The sequence below is a fragment of the Monopterus albus genome, unplaced genomic scaffold, assembly GCF_001952655.1.
Source record: "Monopterus albus unplaced genomic scaffold, M_albus_1.0 scaffold112.1, whole genome shotgun sequence".
Taxonomy (NCBI): domain Eukaryota; kingdom Metazoa; phylum Chordata; class Actinopteri; order Synbranchiformes; family Synbranchidae; genus Monopterus; species Monopterus albus.
Genome location: NW_018127992.1, coordinates 290,429 through 313,357, shown reverse-complemented (window position 1 = coordinate 313,357; position 22,929 = coordinate 290,429). Strand labels below are relative to the sequence as shown.

Below are 22,929 nucleotides of genomic sequence, written 5' to 3'. Positions count from 1 at the left end.
TTTTTTTTTTAATATATATCCATTAAGTAAACTATTTTATCAATATATTAAATTTACTGTCACACCTTGTCAAATCATCAGAGTAACTGAAAGACATCTGTTAACATATTCGTACTACTTTTAAACATAGACGCTCATCTAAATTTTTTTCATCTTGAACACCATTTGGATATTACCTTTTATTAATTTACTGACTATTTTATATATGATATGTAATAATCTGTGTTTCACCAAATCTTGGAATTTTAGTCATTTATCAAATGACTTGTTTGGTACATGGTAAAGGACCTTATTTATTATTCCTCTAGCTTTTTCTAAAGTAAATAGAGTTGGTGTCTGATTTATTTTGCCATGGTCTGCTTTGTGTTTCCAGGGATGTTTAGAATATTTTTGTTTTTGTTCCTTCTCAGGCTTCATATGGAACGTAGAGGAAGACTTTAAGATGGTGCCAGAGACGTGGATCCCAGCTCACAGAGTCCAACATCATGACGGCCACCCGGTGCCTGAAGAGCACGGACACATTCCAGGCAAGTCCTTTCCATCTGTAGCCAGCAGGTAGCGCATTTTAACAAAGCGTTGCTGCACACGCACCACCACAGGCCCCATAAATAAACTGCTTCATTTCAGATTCATTGTGGTGGAGTATGGAGGCAAAATTACACAAACTGTCACAGTCCAAATACTTATGGACACAAATGTAGACCATTAAAAAGATTAATAAAGGGGTCTGACCGCCTCCTGAAAAATATGCCTTACTGTGGTATGTGGTACTGAGAAAGTTCAGCGTTGTCCCCCACTGTCCCCTAGTTCCCATGTGCAGTGGACCCCAGAACGTAGAAGCAACCCCAGAAGAAAGCCAAATTTGCCAGGCGAGTAACATTCAGTGGGAAAAATAACAATTAACGTTATGAAAAAACGTTCTCACAATACAGACATTGAAAAATCTTCTACCTTTTCCCCTTAATACATCTGTAGGAAGAATGGTCTCATCTTGTGATTCGGTATCAAACTGTTGTAATATATTGATGAGATGTACAAGGGTTGAATTCAGTTTATTGTTATCGGTCCTGGTGGTGTTTGTGTCTGTTTTAGCACCATGAAGATAAACGAGAACACTCTACTGGAGAGACACAAAGTTGGGTTGGTTCCTTACAATGTGAACCACGTGCCCAGGTAACGTTACCATTAACACCTGATTAGTGTTGTTACACACACGAAGCCTGTCACTTTGCTTTTTTATTTCCCTCTGCTGATATCTTTAGTGATGAGTGTTTGAATGTCATTTCTTTACTATCAATGCTTAAACATGGCAGATGGGCTTTATTTCGACTTCTAAATAAGTCTGCAACTAATAATAATGTTGAGAAAACAATCTCATCACAAGTTCCATTTAGTAGTTTTTCTGGAGCTTTTGATCGTATCGGTCTCATTTGTCTTGGAGCATCTGAAAGCTTTTTGTCCAGGCTGACACAGGGCGGAGAAATAACTTAGGACAGGTGACACATCTGACCCAGCTGTCAATACAAGCTTTTGATCCTTTGACAGTTTGAAGTCTCTTTAACTGGCACAGCAGAACCAGCTCCAGTCCTTTGGCATCTGGATACATGATCAAGTTAAAGCTGTAGAAACCTGCAGCCCCTGTCTCTTATCCACCTGTTTACACTCTTCAGGTGTCATGAACGGATGAAGCGTCCTGAGCTGTAGCATCTGACCGCCTCAGAGCCACCGAACCTGGAACAGGAGTATGACATGAAGGGGAGCTGGAGGGAAGATGATGACAGTAAGACTTCTTCTGCAGTAAATGTACACACAGAACATGCTCTTATTCATCCTCTAAAGCAGTTTTAAATCTGAAGGCTTGTCAGACTTGGCCTTTAGCCTTAGATTTTGTTTCATGTGAATAACTGGACACCAGTATTTCTCTGAAAACTACCTAAATAAAACAGAGGAATATCTTTAGTTGAACCGATCATACAGCAGTGGCTGGAAAGATAAATCTGAGAGAACGTCTTTTACTTTTCTGAACTTATTTTAAGTTAGAGTAACAAGTTTTTAACATTCAGAACGTTTACAGTGTCAACTTCTGTTGTCAAACTAAGTCAAATATGTGCCAACACTTCATTCTTTGTTTCAATCTGACCCATTTTTTTTCCACTCACAAGCTTCCTAGTTTGATATATGGTGTTTTAAGACAGCAGCTGTAAGGTTTGCATATTAGCATCTTGCTTTCACTCTGCATTTGTATCCACCATGTTTGTACTCAGGGTCAGAATGAACTGTAGTGTTTCACCTACTGTATGATAATGAAGCTTTAGTAAAAACTTCGTGTCCTATAATGTTTATGGCAAACATTGTCATAACTACATATTGATTGACCTTCATTGATCTCAAGTGAAACACAGCAAGTTGATAGTACAGCTGGCAAATAGAATTATCTTTTAATTCACTGTGGATAAACTTGTAAGCACCTTTGAGTAGCCGACTGAGTTAACTCTAAATGTGTTGTCACAGATCCTGATCCTCCAAAAACAAGGCATCCATGGCTCTGGGGTTCTTCCTTGAAGCTGCAAAGAAACCAGACTTTCCATCCAGGTACTCTACGCAGTCTTGTTTTGCTTTTGATGTCGACATTTAATACGTGAATAATTAAAATGTTTGATTAAGTAACTTCTGTGCATTGGTATTCAATTTTATAGCAGTAGGTTAAACAATTCTCTAAAATATCCAATTAGGCTTCATCATAGTAGTTCTGCTTTTCAGACTGCACGTGGGTGTTCAGTCATTTTAAGGGCCATTTGAAAACTGACAACTTTACTAGTCAACCTTGTAGAATTTAAGAAACACTGTACATCTTTTGATTGCAATTTTATTTTAGTGCATGTTCAAGAGTGAGTGGAGACAATGGGCCTGTGATTGTGCATGTTGGAGGGAAGCTTCAGGGAGAAGTGTCCCCAACCAAAGAACATCTTAAAGTGAGCAGTTTTCAGAATTTTTTTTATTTTATATTTGATTTCCCCTAATCTCCTCCCACCACACCACTTCCTCTTTACTCTAACACACAAGTCTGTCATACATCGACCAAACACGATTATAATGCTTAAAACAATAATACCATATGTGGTATTTTTCAGGTAAAATTGGGGTCCGACCCTCTCCTGGAAACTTTTTCCAAATAGAAAATATTTTGTCCTTCCATTTGTGTGAGAAACATGGCAGCAAACACAACTCTGAAACATGTCCACTGCCTCCATTTTTTTATTAATGCTTCTACAGTATACAAATATTCACACACAAAATGTTTTCAAAAACCACTAGTCTTGTAAACATTCATTATATCCTTGTCTTGTAGTTCTGTCTTCTGGTTTCTTCATTTGGGTGTTGTATTGTCCACGACATTCTAAACGTATATATCTTTTCTGTAAAAGCAGAGGCCACTGGATCCTGGTCATCTTGTTGTCCTGTCTACCAGATTCGCCTCGTATATGGCATCATGTGACCTGCTGCGTTAAGGTGCAGCAATGACAGACGGGTCCAGGATGAAGGGAAGAAGGCAAAAATCACAGTGTGAAGCAGGAGCTCTTGACATCAGTGCGCTCGGTATAATGCCCAGAGGTGAGCAACAAGCCTGTATTGCATGGGTCGACTTTGAGCTTAGGGGCAGGTCTTGGTCTATCAATCAGATTTCAATCAAAAAGTTCCTTGTTATATCCTTAATGTTTGTCATAAAAAAATCCTGGGACAGACAATACAGAAACTGCATTTTAATTCCTGCAATTGTCTTTAGACTCCCTGGCACACATCTGTCTTTGAATACAGCGCTCCAACCACCAGAATATGGTAGTGACACCAAATGTTAGAAAGGTACAGAAGTATTTAAGACAAAAACATGGACAGCGTATGTTGATATGGCTAGATTACAGGAAAAATGACTGGTGTGGGTTTAATTTGCATATTCAATAAAAGTCTTCAGTAAGGATCAGTTCATAGGAACCCCCACCAAAATAAATCTATTTTAAAAACATCTACAAGAACATAATGTTAAAACAGTTTATACTTCTATATCTTTATCTTGAGACATCCATAAACAGTGGCACTGAAGAAGCATCAGATAATTTTGGCTCTGGCATTAAGTGCTGCGTCTTCACTGCCACCGCCCCTGTATTCCTCTTTATGTCTTTAATTAATAGGTACTCCGCAAGTAGCGGCTCTTAACTGAAATACCAGGGAAACAGTAGTGCAACCAACTTTTAGCAGGATTTCAAAAGATACAATTCATAATATAAACCAGACGTAGTAGTTAGGACATTTGAGAAAAATTGTCAAAAATATGTTTTAGAAATCTTAGGATTATTTCTTTTCTGGGTGTTATTGATGATGTGCTGCTGTCACTGCTGAAAGTGTCATTGAAAGGATAAGGTCTAAATATTTTCAACAACAGGGAGTAAAACCAGAAATGAATTGTCTACTCACAATTAATGTCCGTCAGGCTCCAGCATGGATTATCTTGTTCACCTGTGCCATAGACGTCCGTTGGTCAAAAATGATTAAAAAAAAAACAAAAACACATCAGAGAAACACACCACTCCCCGGGTGACATGTTTCTTCATTATGAAACATCAGACCTGCATATTTGGCTTTGTAATAAATATTCAGGTCTTGCGTTTCATAGTGAACAAACATGTCGCCCAGTGCTGCGCTGTGTTTCACTGATGGTTTTCTGAACAACAATGGAGGTCTACAGCACAGGCTAATCCACGTTGGAGATTGAGACACGAGTCTGTTGAAAATACTACCAATATCAAATCCTTTAAATCCTTTTGGTAGGAACAGCAAACATTTTTTACATTTTCTGTAATAAACAGTGAAACACTTGACTATGTGCTTAAAATTGAATTTGAGCTGCATCTTCAAACCCTTAAACATAATGGCTTTTTGCTTTGAATTCAAAAGAACATTAAACAACGGGTGTGACCTCTGACCTTTCGTTGACCTCTGCAGGTTCCCACTGAAGCTAAGAGTGAACTAAATAAAACGGCATTATTGAAAAATAAGGCCCCCAGTCTGAGCTACATTCCATCTTTCATGACAAAAGGAAGAAACTTAAGAGAGAAAATGAAGTGTTAGCTTACAGTGATGTCCACTGTTTAGTATTGGGTCTAATTTATTTCTCACTGTCGTACTCTTCAAGTTTTCTTTTTCTTAAACAGGCTTTTAATTTTAGAAGAAGAGCGTCTGGTTTTCTCACCGTTGTCACTGGAGTCCTGGGAGGACGTGCTCTGGAGCTTGTAATCCCTTCCCACACTGCGGCCCTCTGAGTCTAGGGAGGTAAGAGATGGTTTACGCCCCACATTGGCCAACATGCTCACAGGCAGCTGGCCAAAGCTGTAGGACTTCTCCAGAATGCCATTGTACATGCCCTTTCCCATGGGGGATGTGACGTTCCCCTGTGAGAATGTTAAGCTTTGGGACTCGGGTATGACACAGGTGAGGTCAGGCGAGCCTTTGCGTGCAAACGAGTGGTGCTCCAAGGCTGGGGAGGGTGAGGTGGAAGGCGGGCTGGACGGGGTAGGAGGCAGAGGAGGTGTGGAGTCCCTGAGGCTGCTGCTGCTGGTGTGGGTAGTGGAGGTGGACACAGGAAGCTCTGGACTCTGGCTGAACAGCAGCAGCTCCTCTCTGGATATCTTACGATATGGGGTCTCCGCGCCCGGCGTGCAGGGGTTGTGAAGCTGCTTGCGCCTGTGGAAGAGTTGTGGGAGTCTGGGTCGGCGCTGTCCTCGGGCACTGGTTCCCTGATAGAACATCAGACATAGGAATATCAACCAGTAGAACATTTCTTGATATTTTTAATACCTGTATTCGTAACAGTATCATACATGCTAGACATGAACTAATTATGGTGTCTGTGCAGCTTCCAGTTGAGGCAAAACATGTATCCCCCTTTCCTTCTGGACTTTGTCTAGCTCTTGTTGAAGCCTCTCTATGTCGTTGGAGGACGGTACCCTTTGTAAGGCTGACTGGCACTGTGGGTGCCTTTGGCGCTTTAGTTTTCCCTTTGAGTTTTGGTGCCGTTTTAAAAACCGACGAAGGCACTTCGTCTGTGTTAGTATAGTTCGATCTTCTGAAATAAACCTCGGAGGTTTGCCCCTTTTGTGGTGCGCAGTAGTGACGTCACGTGAAATCTGGTTCCTTTGATCTCTACGCATGCGCGCACACACTCCGATCACTCTGATGATAATAATAATAATTAAGGTGAGTGTATTGGTGCTTGCTTGGATGTTTTGAATATGTTGAATGGTGTGGAAGAAGATATGAACCAGAATGGTAATATAGTAGTCGTTGTTGCAGCAGTTGTACAGGTAAAGTAATATAGTGAGTAAGATAGCAGGCCGAAGTTAGCAGACAATAAAGAGGTGTGGAGTCCCGGAGGCTGCTGCTGCTGGTGTGGGTAGTGGAGGTGGACACAGGAAGCTCTGGACTCTGGCTGAACAGCAGCAGCTCCTCTCTGGATATCTTACGATATGGGGTCTCCGCGCCCGGCGTGCAGGGGTTGTGAAGCTGCTTGCGCCTGTGGAAGAGTTGTGGGAGTCTGGGTCGGCGCTGTCCTCGGGCACTGGTTCCCTGATAGAACATCAGACATAGGAATATCAACCAGTAGAACATTTCTTGATATTTTTAGTACCTGTATTCGTAACAGTATCATACATGCTAGACATGAACTAATTATGGTGTCTGTGCAGCTTCCAGTTGAGGTAAATCATGTATCCTCCACAGACATCCAGTGAGAAATGTTACAATCAGGATGAATGTCTGGACAAAAAACCTCTGAGTCTAAACTTGTTAAACCGTTCCACAGATACATACCCCCTCCTGTCTAAGCTGAACTTGATATGTTCATCGTCTGCCTCAGTGTGATAAGAGAGAGACGAGCTGGCCATGGACAGCAGGTCAGGGTCTGCAGACATCAGCGAAGACTGTGGGGAGCTCAGCAGGCTCCGGCGGGAACGACACAAGCTGCTGCTGCGCGTCAGCGTGGGCCGGATGATGGTAGTTGCTGGGGGAGAGACAACGCCTAACTTTTATTACAATTCTCTACCTGTTTGAGTACAAAGCAGTCAACCCTCTGCTGGCGTACTTACACGTGAACTGTGGAATGATGGGAGGCGTATCCTCATCCAGGTCATCCACTCCTCCTGCAATAGGGTAGGGCGGCACTGACATTCGTGGCATGACTACCCAGCTGTGGTCGGAGTAGAGGCTGGCTGTGAGTGTCGACAAGCCCGAGTTATTGACAACAGGGAAGCCGCAGATCTTCTCAATCTGCTGCCAGCGATGAAGCCTTTCCCTCAGGCATGCCGTGACCTCTGACAGGGCTTTCCTGAAAGAACAGGTTAATGAAAAGTATGTTGGCATTAAAACTCAGCTACTTATTAAGCTCATCAAGGTTTCTGTGTCTGACTTCAGTTTTAGTACACAAGCTGCCTGGTTCTCTTTATCTCAGTGTCATATGGTAATGTGACTATAGCAAATATTGTATGGAATAAAACTTCTGGTGTCCAAGAAACATTATAGCAGCACGTAACAGGTGGGTCTGAGGGAGCAGTTTAGCTAAACTGAAGTTAATCTCAGCGTAAACAATGCCATGTATTTGTGTATGTATGTACATTACTATAGCCATTTAAGTATACTTCTAGCTATAGTTGTGTGTGAGTCTTACTTTGCCTCTAGTATCTTGTGGTCCACCTCATCCAGCGATGAACTGTGGGCTACATGAAGAGTTCCAAAAACAGACCCTCTCTTCTTTTTTATTTTCTCTGCCTGAAATGCAAAACACACACAAACTCGTTTCAAAGTGTTATTTTGTTTAGAAGCTTAACTGCAAGTCATCACCTCTGTACAGCAAATATAATTTAAGTATTATGGTTTTAAGGGTTAGCCCACCTTCACTTGAAGGTTTGATATAAATTTGCATGAGAATTTCTCACCAAATTTCAACAAGCCTGGCAGTAAACAAACAAGTGAGGAAACACTTAATTACTCTGATTGATAAAGAAACGGGTACCATCATATACCTATATTAGAAATGCATACAATTGCATTTGACAAGCTGGTATTTATAAATCAGTTTTGAAAACTGCTATCTTCAACTCATCAGCCACAATATTACAGTCATGATTATGTGAGTAATAATTTCCACTATTACAAACTATACTAAGTATCCAAATACAGTGAAAGCTGCTGCAATCAAACTTGGACCTGCTTTTTAACAACACTGGCTGTATACTAGCGAGCAGACTGACACACTGAGCTCTCTCTGCACCCCAGCACTTCTACAATAGCTGCGTGTAGCAGTCAACATGACGACTGATGGGAGTTCAAATTTCTGCAAATCAAACACTGAGTAACCTCTGAGAACACTTGTCTCTTCCCACTGGTCATTTCCAGTACACACTGTATGTGCCTGCTGAATAAACAGAAAAGCACCTCAATACCTCATCTGTGAAAAATAACACTAAAGCCAAAGCATAGCAGGCAAAGTGTCCCAGGATATTCCTACAGCAAGTTGTGTCCTGACAAGTACTCTGTAATCCTACCTACACGTTCAATCCTCAGTAAATTGCTTCATGTAGGAGCATCCATGCTAAATGATTGCAATCCTACAGTTAAAAAAAAAAAAGTTACCTCTTCTTTGGCGACGCACAGCTGAAACTCAGCATTCTGTTTCTTGATGTTGTAGTATTGAACTTCCACCTCATGTGTGAGCTGGAGCCACTTCTGCAGAGCTTCAGGCACCGACCACTCCGACATCATCTCCTTCTCTGCTCGCTTCAGAGCCTTTCGCACCTACACGGGAAAAACATGATACGTCAGTGACTGGGGACGGGTTAAATTCACTGTCAAATATTCAAACTTTCCCCATGAGATCGCTGATCAGATACACCAAGTGTGGGTGAATAGTCGGTCTTTGAATTTTAAATGAGCTGCATTTAATCCAATCCTGACCCGCCTGCTGGTGGAGAACTCCTGACCTACAGTAACTCTTACAGTACATTGGTGCTGTATTTTTTATGCAAAGGAGAGTAATTTCTAGGGAAGTAATCTTGTGGATATGCAAAGGCAATACTTTGTGAAAGAAATGAAAATTGTACATGAAAAATAATAAATCAGTCTTTTCGATTCAAGGCAATGACTTTGAATTTTAGCAGCAGTAATGAATATATTCATCTTCTGGTAGGATATGTAAATACTGTGCAACATTTGAATAATGACAAATCTGTTTACAAGTAACAACACGCAGTCTATTAACCCCTACCTGTACCAGCTCCTCCTCAGCATATTTGAGCCGGCTGAGCTCACATTCAGCACCCTCTCGCAGCTCTCTGAGCCTGTGAGCCTCCTTTTTGGCCCCGGCGATCTCGTCCCTCATTTTCTGCTCGAGGTTCTGCTTCTCCACTGCCACCGTCCGGTTCTCCTCCTGAGCTTTTTCCAGCCTGGGAGACGAGGGGAAATCAGACAAGTTGATGCAGTTTAATGTGTAGTAATCTTAAATCATCTTTACATAGACTGAACATCTAACCTCCATCTCTATATCTTGGTGTACATTACTCTGCTCTTTCACACATTAATCCAAATCTGATAAATCTGTGGTTACCGACTCTGCAGGTCAAAGAGGCTTTGTTCAGCATGTTGCAGGCTTTCCAGATCCTTCATCATCTTAGAGATGTGCACCTTGCTGGACTTGTTCTGCACATAGGCAAACCAGCAGCCCCCGACACCGATCACTATGGAAACCATCAGGATGAAGTCTTTCATCCAGTTATGTTGCGGACCTGCAGAGAGAGGACAGAAAGTGAGGAGGACTGGTGGTTTTTACAAATACTCTACATTTGATAGAATTGTTCCAACCACCCAAATTGTGTGGGATGCCAGAGCTGTCATAAATTGGTATTAATATGTATTTGACATTAATGAATGATGATTCTCTTTGAAAAGCGTGCATACTTACGAAGAGGAGGGCCAAAGAGCACTGCATCTAGTGCCTTGAGGTTTAGTTTCTGTTTATGCCGCTGGTCTAATATCTTAAGCTGCATCGACATAAACGATGGTTCATTTGCTGCTATTCTGAAATGAGAAGAGAGGGAAAAAAAGTCAGAATTCATTTATTTTGGTGTGGAGTGATTATTTGAAATGTCTCGTATGTACATTAAATAACTGTTTTGACTCCTGCATTTAAAAGTCTGTTTAGTTACTGCCCCAGAGAAAATTGTAACTTCTGTGTTGGGTGACCATTAAAGAGCCTTACATAGAGTACAGACAGAGAAACAAGATTTGTTAGACTGACTGACCACATGTCACTGAAATTCTACTAAAAAGTACAGGTAGGATTGTGTGCCTGTGTGTAGGATGCACAAGCAGCTGCACACACTGTCCTGGATGTATGAAGATCACTCCGACACCAGATAGTTGTGATGCTACTGTCTGCCCACATGCCGCCACCATCTTAAACAGCTCTAACATGGCAGCCTGTGGAAACTGTACTCCTTCCCTGTGGCGTCACTTCATGAGTCAGCGGCTATGAGCCCCATGGGGTAATATCAAACCCCCCTCGTTTACCCTCCCCCTGGCCCTCCAAGCTACTCATGCTGTACATGCAGTCAGCAAGTGTCCCACCAGCGTCTCAGTTTCTTCTGTAATGTCAGCATGCAGATTATCTGGTTAACAGTTTGAGCTTCACTGTGCTGCACAAAGGAATTCCCAATCCACTTTTTAAAAGTGTAATTTAACAAATTGTTCGTTTAGATGGTTCCATTTAAGATCATGTAATGAAAACTGATCTGGCACTGAAACAAAAGTCCTGAGAAACCTGAGAGAGGAGAAGATTCTCCTGGTCATGTTGCCTCGTATGACCAGCAGTGGGCAGCACTACACAGAGTAATAAAAACTATAGGTGCCTTGGGGATTCTAACAAAGATAATAATGCTACTGCTCATATAACACCCTTCACTGGTCACCAACAGCCAAAACAAAATAAAAAAAAGAAACATCTTTACTAGAGGCAAAGAAAAATGACAGTGTAGTGTTGTGAATGTTGCTGATGCAGGGATACACAGGTTGTGTTGCACCACTGCTGTGAGCAATGAAGTAAAGGCAAGTTGTGCTAACCGAGGTAAGGTGTTCCCCGTGACCTGGAAGTCCCGGAAGTTCCTCTCATACTGCGGCAGCTCCACCGACTCTTTCAGCCACTGCACTGTGTCCTCCATGGTCCAGTTGTGGACTGGTGAAGGGACAGAGACAAGGGAAGTCATTACTTTCATACATTTATCTATTGCTTTTATAAAGGGCTACTGACATAGGACATTAAGAATAAGCAAGTGGAAAACATGTATGACATCCTTCCCTCACTCGTGAACAAGACCCCAAGATACTTGAACTGAGGAGTGTGATCCCCCTATGGTTGGAACACACCCTCCGGTCCCCCTTCTTAAAAAGAGGGACCACCACCCCGGTCTGCCAGTCCAGAGGCACTGTCCCCGACCGCCATGCGACGTTGCAGAGGCGTGTCAACCAAGACAGCCCAACAACATCCAGAGACTTGAGGTACTCAGGGCGGATCTCATCCACCCCCGGTGCCTTGCCACCGAGGAGCTTCTTAACTACCTCAATGACTTCAGCTTGGGTGATGGACGAGTCCACCTCTGAGCCCTCAGCCTCTGCTTCCTCATCGGAAGACATGGCGCCGGGATTGAGGAGATCCTCGAAGTATTCCTTCCACCGTCCAACAATATCCCCAGTTGAGGTCAACAGCTGCCCTCCCCCACTGTAAACAGTTTCGGCAGGGCACTGCTTCCCCCTCCTGAGGCGCCGGACGGTTTGCCAGAATCTCTTCGAGGCCGACCGATAGTCCTTCTCCATGGCCTCACAGTCAAACTAATTCATTTTAATGCTCTTCAATCAGCTGAATGAACCAAACCATAAACAGTATAGACTTTGCTCTACAGCTTTAACTTAGATTTTTCTTTGTCCATTAACTACTGCTCAATTGGCCGTATTTATCCAACACAACAAACATCAGACAGCACAAACATCAAGACAAACATGGAACACATAATCAGACATATAAAGGCAACTCCGCAGTATCCTGGAAACATTTGAAACAAATTATTTACAACAGTTAGTCATAGTGTTAGTTTTATATCACAATAACAGCAGCGCTTTCCTCTGCCTGTGGAATAAAGCACGTTAGTTGGTCCCCCCCACAAATTCTGGGAGAATCGCTCCTCCTGCAATTGAATATATACATTGTTAGACCAAGGAGATAGTCACAGTTTCAAGTCAGTCAGTCATTGTGGCCACCAGGTACAGTCAGTCAGAGTTTAGAGTCCAAAGTCTGGTCGGTCATTTCTCCTGTTCTCTGTTAACCACACATTGTGTGAAAGTGTGGTTATCTCTGCTACCTTGTATGGTCCCTTCCACCTAGGAAAAGACCAGTTGGATTTGATGTTTTCTGTTGACCTAGCTTCCCAATGCTGCATCAGGTGCAGCAGTGTCCTGTTCCTTGATGTCACCTGTTGAGAGATGCTCATCACAGTGTTATTCAGTGTTCCTGCATATTCACACAAGGCCTCATTTTTTTAAACTCCAACACATGGCGGCTAAGCTGGGGGGCTATGAGCAAGCCCACACCAGCCCACCGCCTCTCACCGCGGGCAACTCCAGAGTAGTAGAGAGTCCAGCCTCTCTCGAGGAGTAAAGTTCCAGAGCCCAAGCTGTGCGTGGAGGTGAGCCCGATATATCTAGCACAAGCTTGACCAGCTGTGTGGTGTTAAGTGTTCAAGTGAGGTCCTCACTGATGTGGACGCCCAGGTATTTGAAGCTGCTCACCCTTTACACTTCGAGCCCCCGGATAAACAGTGACTGATGAGTTCTCCTCTCCTTCCTCATGTCCACTATCATCTCCTTCGTCTTGTCCGTGTTGGGGCTGAGATTATTGTCCTTGCACCATGACACCAGACCGGCCACCTCCCTCCTGTAGACTGCTTCGTCCCCGCCAGTGATGCAACCTATCACTGTGGTGTCGTCCGCGAACTTCAGGATTATGTTGTCTTTGTGGGAGGCGACACAGTCGTGAGTGAACAGGGTGTAGAGGATGGGGCTGAGGACACATCCCTGTGGGGTGCCGATGTTTGTGATAATGCTGGCTGAAGTCCTATTGCCAGTCCTGACAGTCTGGGGCCTGCCAGTCAGAAAGTCCAGGAGCCAGTCACAGAGGGTGGGGTACAGACCTAGTGTGGACAGTTTGTGGGGGACAACTGTGTTGAAGGCAGAGCTGTAGTCAATGAAGAGTATCCTGATGTAGGAGTCTCCATTTTCCAGGTGAGAAAGGGAATAGTGGATTGCAGCCGCGATGGCGTCTGAGGTGGCCCTGTTGGGCCGGTAGGCATACGCTTAAGCAGTATTTTACTGTTCTAGCTCGTCAAAGTATAGATACTTTTAACTACTTCATATACAGTACAGTTAAGTAATTTTTAACTTGTGGTTCCCAAATCAGGGGTTTAAATTGAAGAGGTTTCACCTGTCTTCCGAGAAGCTTCTTAAACTGGGACTGATGGGTGAGGAGTCCCAGGTATTTACCTTCTGTGGAGCAGTCAACTCCTTGAGGTTGGCCAGATGTGAGGACTCCACTGTAAGTGGGCCATAAGGTAGTAAGTGGATGACTTGGCAAGAGAAGACAAATGGTTTGAAAGTTAAATGAAAGAAGCCATTTACACCAAACTGGAACAACCATCACTAAGCAATGGTCACAGCACTGCTTATCATCCACTTACAGCTGAAGTCCTGACATCAGTCCCCAGGCAATTTAACATCCATCCACACGCTGACTCATGCGACCCAAACAACATGGCATCAATGGCCCTCAGGGTGTTAAAAAGTCCACAGAGGTTAAATACCTGGGACTCAGAGCTGCAGAAGCTTCTCAGAGGAGAGGTCAAACATCTTCCAAGAACCCCAAGAAAGTCCAGTGCCAACTTCAGCACTCTAGATCGAGATGATTTGTAGGGTTGTATGAGGACTGATTGGCAAAAAACTGTTCTGCTCCACAAATTACCATTAGGTTTTTAGGCTTTTGGAAATAAAGCTTTTACGTCATTGATCATCAGAAGTGGTCAAATTTAGGAGAAGTGGAGGAAATAAGTGTCTGAGGATGTAATAAGTGCAGTAAATCTATAAACCTCTCTGTGTCAAAAACTAGCCTGGTAATTAAAACAGTAAAAGCAAATGATGAAACGCACATGAGCACACGGTGGCAAAGGGTTTTAAGCAAATGAGTGTATGCATTCAGGGTAAAAATATCCTTACATGTGCATGACTGTCCTCACATGCAGTCCACTTGAATTTTCAAAAGGAGCCAACAAGTATTCCACTAAATGCACAGTCAGTGAGGGTTTGTTAAACCATTACAGGAACAGTCAGGAGTCTGTGAAGAGGATGTCCTATGTGCTGATTACTTCTGGGAAACCACACCTGCGTCATGTGATATGGTGTATTTAGATAAAGAGGACTGGTGCACTCTGTGCAGCCTGACAAAGGTCTGTGGGTCTAATCAGTAGGTGTATTGCTGCTACAAGGGCCACTTCACTTGAACAATTGTCCACAGGGCTGTAACTGTGTTAATGTTATCAGTGAACTCTGCTTTACCTTCAGAGGACTTCCAGCCCTTCCACAGCTCCTCCACAGTGATGTGCTGGTCTTCATGGTGCAGGTTGCTGTGTTTGTTGGTTTGCTGCTGCTTCATGTCTTCTATTATAAACTAGGAAAAACAACAGAGACAATATTAAGTTTTGCTTCCGTTTCAGATACACTATAATACACATATTTGCTTGCAACTTGTTTTAAAAAGCATGTTTTTCACAAAGAATGTCTCTGTGCACATGAGCGGCTTTGACAGAGAGTTTGCTTTGCCTAAAACTCCAGCTTTGGATCTCACACACACACACACACACACACGTTTTCTTTTCACTGTCTTTTCTTCCTTTTAGGGACTTTGAAAAGAGAAAGAGTCCCATGGCAGAGGCACCACTTCCACCTGTGTGTGTGGTTGTACTTTCCAGCTGTTCTCCTTTCGTAGTGCATAAATAAATGCCCCTGCAGAGACAGCCACAGCAAACACACACAACAGCAGCATTAACTAAACCAAACACCTCAAAGCGTCCACCTTGGAGCACTGCTTGTGTGTGTGTGTGGCCTTGGCATCCTGTCTAATTCATACATCCTACCTGCTCTTGATAACTCATTAGCCTGACATGACAGCAGTGAAGTATGCCATTCTGCAGGCATTTCCATTGTAGCAGCACAAAGTTGCAGTGTACAAAGCTACCACCCACTGTGCTCCTATGTAAAAATATCATAATTATGTAAGTATACACTTCAGGTGGAGAAACAAGACTGCTGTCATGGTAAAATGTCATATTTTGAAGGTTTTAGTTAATTGTTGAATGTGTCCAGGTTATTTTTACAACAGTTAGTTTTTATACTAAGTGCAATGACTAAAAAGACAAGTCTATTGTACTGATACATATATTAGATGTCACTTTGTATATTTGTAGCAGTCCATTCAATTTATAGTCCTAGCATGCAGCTGTGCAGGCTCTACTTAGCTTAGCTAAGAGGGGAAACAGCTCTAACTCCATGTAAGAATGCATCTTTTTTTAACATTTGTATGATTAAACAAGACAAGAATATTAGTTAGTGAGATGTAGAGGTGCTAGCAGGCATATTTTGGAGTGAGCTTGGCTCTAGCTGGTTGCTCTGCTTCTAGTAGCAGGCTAATGCATCCTGGCTCAAGCCATTTAGCAAAGCAATATAGAAGTGGTATCAATCTTCTCAGCTAATTCCTGACATAAAGGTCCTCCTTTGGAAGCCTAAATTAAATGTCCAGGGTTTGTATAAAGTAATGCAAACACTGGACTTAAAGAGGCTATGGTGAAGCTGCATGCAGCAAATTAATATAAATTACATACATCATGTGACTTAACAGGAAACAGGCAGGCATGCAGCTAGGTGATGTTAAATATAACTAACGGAGACATAAAGAGAACCTCAGTAGGCAGAACCACTAGTAAATATGCCTAAATGTTCAATGTCAAGTTAATTTAAAGTTTCCAGTCTAGCGCTAGATGTCTTGTACATTCAGCAGCAATAAAAAGGTGCTGCATACTCAAACTCCTTGGAATTCTGTAGCAGAACATACAACACTCAGCACCATAGAGACTACAGTATTTTTAATCATGTAAAACTGAATGTTGTCACTGCAGATAAGGGTCTTCTGACATTTCACACTGTTACGAATCATAGAAACCGATCTGACTTGATAAGGATAAAACGGCACTCATAGATTTCTCCACAGCTTGAAAAATGTCATGCGCTGGCACAAGCACAAAAGTTATGCTTAGTGCTTCACTGCACCAAATTCCTTTGAATTAGTCCAAAAGGCATTAGGGATACAGACTGAACAACTGTATCAGGCCCTACAAGCAGAACTGATGATTTTCAAAATCCATCGGTACTTTCTCACACATCTTCACTGTGTGCACAGAAAGTCTGTAGGAGAGCTGTGAGACTGATGTTGAATGCATAATAGCAGTCTGGTTTTGAGAGGCTGCTTGACACAAACACTTCCAGCACTGAATGTATTCTTCCTTTCCTACCTCTGTGATGAAGAACAGTCCTCAGTGAGGCCCACTTCTTGCACATGCATGCACTTAAATATAAATATATTCTAATCACACATTTAAGAGATGGGAGGGGTGATATTTATGTTGTCAGAGTGAAGAAACAACTGTGCACGCATTGCTTTAAGAACACAAAATCAGGTATCTTTTACACTGATGGGATTATTGGCATAAAAGCACAGTAACGATGTAAAGACACTGAACCACAGATCACACTGCTAGCATGGCCAAAAAGATTCATCCAACCAATATCCATGCATCCATCCATTACCTATACCGCTTATTCCTGAATAGGGTCTCGGGGCGCTGCAGCCAATCTCAGCTGACACTGGGCGAGAGGTGGGGTATAACCTGGACAGGTCATCAGACTATTACAGGGCTGGCATGTAGACAAACAACCAACAAACAATTTAGACTACGTTCACACTGCAGGTCTTAATGCTCATATCGGATTTTTTGCGCTGTTGTTCACACTGTCATTTAAATGCGACTGCCATCTGTCTCATGTGTGAACGGTATACGGTCATGAGGTGACCCGCATGACGTCTGTCGCATTTCAATGACATAAAAATCGCATGAAATGCGACATGGCCATTCAGACTGAAGTCGCATTGCAAAACATTGGATATGTATCCGATTTAGGACCACATATGAAAGTGGCCTGGGCCGGATTTGAAAAAAATCGGATTTGTGCTGTTCACACTGTCATAAGGAAATCGGATATGGGTCACATTTGGGCAAAAAGATCGGATTTGAGTCCCTTCAGCCTGCAGTGTGAACGTAGTCTTAGAGTCACCAATCAACCTAAGCTGCATGTCTTTGGACTGTGGGATGAAGCCGGAGTAGCCGGAGAGAACCCGCACAAGGAGAACATGCAAACTCTGCACAGAAAGGCCCCGGGTCGGCCCCGGCTCAAACCCGGAACCTTGTTGCTGTGAGGCAAGAGATTAATTAGACTCAGGTTAATGTATCCAGGGTTTTTTCCCACATTCTAACCCTATCACCTGATCAATGGGAAAGGATCATGCAACACTATATAGCAAAAGCAACAGAGAACAATGCAGTTTTATATCTGGGAGGGCTGGTTGATACAATTGTGGGGCTGTAGAAACAACAGGTTTATAATGAATCTAAACTAATCCTAGGACAGGTCTTTAGTTATTGCTGTAGCCTGTATTCACCCAAGGTTTGTCTAGGTTCCCCATTTGGATCTGAAAAGGTCTTTCACCACATCAGAAGTGGACAAAAATCTCAGAGACCTGTGAAAACTTTGCACAATGTTTTCTTTTCATCTTCCTCTTTCACAATACAAATGCTAATGTGTTCTCACTCTGACGTAAAGCCAGAAACCAGCTGAGGGAACCAAGTCTCTGCTGAGTCACAGAAGGGACCACAATGTGTGCAATACAGGACCAAACAAAGGCCTAGCAAAGCCTTTATTGCTCATGAGAAACAAATCTCTGCTGGCAAAGATGCAAACTTCAAGGACATTTGCCAGAGCACATGAACAAGAACAGAACCAGTGTGATGAATGGGCGGATTGTCATAATCCTATTCATTCGGATATTTATGCCTGCAGATGGCCATTACCAACCATCCTGCAATTACCCCGGTTTCCCACCATACATTATCCTGTTACTTCCCCCTGCCCACCTACTGACCTGTTCCCACTCTCTTCATCAACCTCTTAGCATGCATACCAGCCACCTTCAGGATCCAGTTGCGAGTTCGCTGTTGCATTCCAGTGGTCTGTATTACCTGCCTGACCTCAGCTTGTCTTCGTCTCACTCCTCTGGACTGTTTGCTATCTCCTGACTGACCTTTGTCTCAGCTGTTTGCTCAGTAAAGTTTAAGCTGCCGTTTTACCTTCTGATCTTGACTTGTTCTTTTGGGTTTTGATTTGTTCAGAGCATTACACAGATATTCTTTCTGGTAACATCTTCATAGCTGCAAGAGGAAATGTGTTCATTATTACAGCACTTCCTTTTTTCTCGGACAGTAAGACATTTTTAAACTAGATTTTTAAGACTCAGTAACCTAAATGGAAGTTTAAATAGAGCTATTAAGTCTTATATGGTAGGCATGCTGATTATTACTTTGCCACCGTTTTCCTTCCACCTCATCACTTTATAAAAGACTGTAATTGATAAGTAACAAAGGAACCACAGAAATATCCACGCTACCAGTAGACATAATAGTCAAAAATGAAAAACTGGCTTCTTAATAAAGAGCATTAACAGTGACAATAAGTGCTGCATCATGAAACTGTGGGCTGACTGGTAGCAGCTTTGCATATGGCAAAAGACAGCTTTGTGATACTTTAGGGAGAAAATAAAAGGTGAGCCCCACATACTATATAAAGATTGGGGTTTGTGTGGTGGCTTTATGGCTTAGATCACCATGATAATAGACATGATGTGTAGCCTAATGTAAAAAGAGCAAAATGGTTTTAAAAAAAACTATTGTAAACATGATGATGGGACAGAGAGCCTCAACTCTGCATGAGGACCAACAGTCAGCCCTGAAAAGACATTGATAAATCTCCATTCTTTATACACACATACAGAGGCCTAGAGCACAGAGAGGGTATGACACATGGTCAGACACTGGCACACACAGCAGTAAGCAAAGACATATTTGTTATTTGTTCACATCAGATTCCAGACTGGGGGGAGCTGGCCAAGTTCGTGACTCCGTGTTCACCCAATACCTACTGTACCAGGCCATCTGTCTGCATGCACACATAATTTACTCAAAGTTACTACATCAGTGGCTTATCTAACATCATAAACCTGAAATAATTTCTCAACAACCTAACTCAACCCATTAGTTCTGTGAAACTGCAAAAAGATGATAAATAGTTTGATTAATTCTTCTTGATACATCCTAAATTTGGGGAAAAACATATGCTATATGGTGGAGCCGATGCCAGCTGACATCAGACGAGAGGCGGGGTACACCCTGGACAGGTCGCCAGTCTGTCACAGGGCTGACACATAAATATGCTTTATGAAACTAATTACATGGAGCCTTTCTCATACATGACAGCTGCACAGTCTCAAATGTCAAACCATCTCTTTTGTGACTAAATCGCCCTCATGCTTTTATTTTGAAAATTCAGAAATGGTTCAGTGAGGGTTATTACTTTACCCAAGATCAAAGCAGGTGTCTAGTGTTTAACAGAGCATAAACTCTGGGTTTTAATGTTATCCTGCACTCAGTGGACATCTGCAATATTTCACTTTAAAAGGGTCTGTTAATCCTAACTACTAGGTTGCAAATAAAATCTCTCTTGAACACTCCCAGATAAATGAACAAACACAAACAAGAATCTTCTGCGATTCCACCATTCTATGCATGTGACAGGCTTCCTCTGTTCATACCAGCCTACAAACAAGTATAACATATATTCAGTATACACGGATGTAGACCACACATGCAAACCTAATTCTTCCACCCAGATGTTATGCATGACTAGTGAACACACACAGTCACTCCCTCACAACAGCAGCACCTTCACACCCTGTTGCGATGTGGATTGGGTTCTTGCGATTTCAAAGTGATGCGACATTGTAGCGTAGGTAAAACCAACTATGACTGGGCGCCGATAATGCAACACAGTATAACTGAAAAAATCTTTCCAGAGAACTAGGCTATAACTCCACCACAAAAGTAAGTTGCAACAGCAAAATAAACATCAACTAGCTCTAAGTAAGGCTTACTGAGTGTACCTAAGGACACCATATTTAAACCAGAATACTCATCGGCAGGTTTTCAAAACACACCATACACACAATATTTACAATTCAAAACTCCAGTGCTTTTCTGGCAGCCCACAGCCTAGCACCATGAGGAGAGGCAGTGCACCTGCAGCAGACCATGAACGCCACTCAAAACCTCAGATGATGCCCTGACTGATAGACTAAGCAGAGATGGGATTTTGACACAATCACAGCTGGATTCGATTCCTAACACAATTCTTCCACAGTAGTCAAATTACATTACATTGCATCTAATTAGGCGGATCTAAATGGAGCAGAGGGAGAAAAGACTTGACCTATTGGACCTGAAAGCAGCTTCACTATCTTTTACACAACTATCAGATAATCGTGACACCAAACAATGATGCTGGTAAGGTTACACTGTGCAACTCGGATACCTTTTGCCCTCATTGTGCCAAATCAATCTGACAATGATTTATCGTTCTGTGAGTAAAGGGGCTGTTGGTTTTCTGTCCTGACTTCCACTACAAATGCAACCTCTGACTGACAAAGGGAAGCCGTGGCTCAGGAGGTCTCCTAACCAGAGGGTTGGCGGTTCGAATCCCAGCTTCTCCAATTCACATGTCAAAGTGGCCTTGGGCAAGACATACATGCTGATGGTGCAGCATGTGAACACTTGTGTACACAAATGGGTGAATGGAAAATAGTGTAAATGTGCTTTGAGTGTGCTTCACTGCATAGAAAAGTGCTTAATACAGTACAAGACCATTTACTGACAGCACCGTGACCTGCAAGTGAATATTGTCATTTGAAAGGGAACCCAGGCACACGTTGACCTCACCGTTTCCTTGTTTGCTCTCACATGTTTAAGTACACATGCTACTGGGTACTTTGAGTGGGCGTGGCCCGTACAACTAGCAGCATGATCCAATGGTGATGCAGTTAGGGGAAGCAAAGTCTATCTGATGGGAGACTTCAATTGAAAAATGCCCTAGTTACATGCTACAGAAGCATCATCTGGCTCACAGAAGTTCATTCATTCATGCTTTGATTCATGCTCTAAAGACCAAAACAGGTAATCCTTATTCAAAAGCCACTGATGTCATTAACACAACTTACTGGAACTCGACTGTCTCTGTGAATCTCTGAAACGCACGTCATGAAAAACTGGCCTTGACTGTTAAATTACAAGTATGGCCAGCATCTCATCTTCGTCATCCTCTCAAATTTTATCTTTGGTGTGAAGAAGCAGAGAAGGAAAAGCAGTAAGTACCACTGGGATCTTTGGTGGCTGAGTGTAAGGTTTCAGTCAGGTGGCAGGGGGCTGAATGGGTGATGATGATTATGCCCCTGAAGGCCTGACACCTCACCCCAATCTCTTCCCTCCCTGCCTTTTATTCTTTATGGCTGCATCACTCCTTGCAACTCATCACTACTGAGAACAAATTGACATTCTAGACACAGTCTGTAAACAGTTTCCACATAAATGTTCTTCCACTTGGAGGTGACAGTGGGTAGAGCTGTCGTCTCCCAACCAGACGGTTGAAGGTTCAAATCTCGGTGCCTTCAGTCCACGTGTCAAAGTGTCCTTGGGCAAGACACTGAACCCCGTTGCCCCCGATGGTTAGAGCCGTCGGTTGAGTTGGCGCCGCAAATGGCTGCCATCGGTTCTGTACTGGAAACATATTCCTTGTGTGTAACATACTTGGCCAATAAAGGTGATTATCCTTATCCTTATCATTTACTAATGAACTGGGAGCAATCTGGGATTCAGTGTGCCGCTCAAAGACACGTCAAACATGTGGAAAGCATTAGACAGGGATCGAACTACCACCTCCTACAATTACTAGCCAGACCACTACAACCTCCCTCACAGTTCCCTTAGATCAGGGGTGCCCAATATGTCGATCACGATCGACCGGTCAATCGCAAAGGTAGTGTTGGTAGATCACGTGCCATTCAAAAATAAATTAGATGTATCCGGCGTAAAACACGTGCCAAATGATAACATGCGAATGGTCAGTGTGACGATTCGCTGTGACGACCCCTAATGCGTAAAGCCGAAAGTAACAATCATTCATATATAGCCTATCATCCATCCTCCCTATGGCATTTGCTACTTGATTGACATGCAGGGCAGCCAGTCTGAGATCTTGTCTTTTCTGACACACAAGTCACCAAGCATGCACAGTCAACCGCACGAGCTACTGCAAAACTCCAGTGAGCGAACTACCTTGTTAGCCTTCAAATTAAAGGGTATAAAATGAGTGGGGGAGCCGAATCAAGTAAGAAACCGAAAATGTACCGAAAACATTCCATGCAGAATGGGAGGAGGACTTTTTTTTCACGACGTTATATTCAAAATGTGTTTGCTTGATCTACCAATCTACCATCACTATTCCGAAGAAGGGAAATGTGGAGCGGCACTTTCAGACTGTTCATAACAACTACGACACTCATTCATACATATATTTTGTGTG

At 42.8% G+C, this 22,929-nt stretch overlaps 3 protein-coding genes across 5 annotated transcripts in view; 1 reads left to right on the top strand and 2 right to left on the bottom strand.

The window, feature by feature from the left end:
- The window catches only part of LOC109966518 (uncharacterized protein C12orf29 homolog), an 11,753-nt gene extending 7,197 nt beyond the window's left edge, over window positions 1-4,556 (top strand). Inside the window, exons 3-9 of one of the 3 annotated variants that reach the window (XM_020611387.1) lie at window positions 411-527; window positions 808-869; window positions 1,093-1,173; window positions 1,671-1,780; window positions 2,512-2,592; window positions 2,876-2,972; window positions 3,429-4,556. In XM_020611387.1, the coding sequence (XP_020467043.1) occupies window positions 411-527; window positions 808-869; window positions 1,093-1,173; window positions 1,671-1,679 (269 nt within the window). In that variant the 3' untranslated portion in view covers window positions 1,680-1,780; window positions 2,512-2,592; window positions 2,876-2,972; window positions 3,429-4,556. Of the gene's footprint in view, window positions 1-410; window positions 528-807; window positions 870-1,092; window positions 1,174-1,670; window positions 1,781-2,511; window positions 2,593-2,875; window positions 2,973-3,425 lie in introns of all 3 variants that reach the window. The other 2 variants (XM_020611388.1, XM_020611389.1) reach the window with 2 other exon arrangements.
- Window positions 3,486-6,402, bottom strand: LOC109966517 (uncharacterized). The gene is made up of 2 exons (XM_020611385.1): window positions 5,246-6,402; window positions 3,486-3,669 (listed from the first exon to the last, which is right to left on the bottom strand). Exons 1-2 carry the CDS (start codon window positions 5,829-5,831, stop codon window positions 3,506-3,508), a joined length of 750 nt encoding a protein of 249 aa, XP_020467041.1. The 5' UTR covers window positions 5,832-6,402; the 3' UTR covers window positions 3,486-3,505.
- A 556-nt stretch (window positions 6,403-6,958) lies between these two features.
- stim2b (stromal interaction molecule 2b) overlaps window positions 6,959-22,929 on the bottom strand; it is a 39,299-nt gene continuing 23,328 nt past the window's right edge. Inside the window, exons 3-10 of the mRNA XM_020611384.1 lie at window positions 14,695-14,806; window positions 11,161-11,272; window positions 10,004-10,119; window positions 9,650-9,827; window positions 9,311-9,488; window positions 8,680-8,841; window positions 7,715-7,815; window positions 6,959-7,375 (exon numbers count right to left, since the gene is read on the bottom strand). Coding sequence (XP_020467040.1) covers window positions 7,090-7,375; window positions 7,715-7,815; window positions 8,680-8,841; window positions 9,311-9,488; window positions 9,650-9,827; window positions 10,004-10,119; window positions 11,161-11,272; window positions 14,695-14,806 — 1,245 coding nt within the window. The 3' untranslated portion in view covers window positions 6,959-7,089. The remainder of the gene's footprint in view (window positions 7,376-7,714; window positions 7,816-8,679; window positions 8,842-9,310; window positions 9,489-9,649; window positions 9,828-10,003; window positions 10,120-11,160; window positions 11,273-14,694; window positions 14,807-22,929) is intronic.

Bases quoted from the DNA above. Each gene is read 5' to 3' on its own strand.
- LOC109966517 (XM_020611385.1), bottom strand. From the start codon at position 5,831: ATGTTCTACTGGTTGATATTCCTATGTCTGATGTTCTATCAGGGAACC. The intron at 3,670-5,245 runs GTGAGAAAACCA...TCTGATTGATAG, and splicing joins CCAGGACTCCAGTGACAACG to ACCAAGACCTGCCCCTAAGC.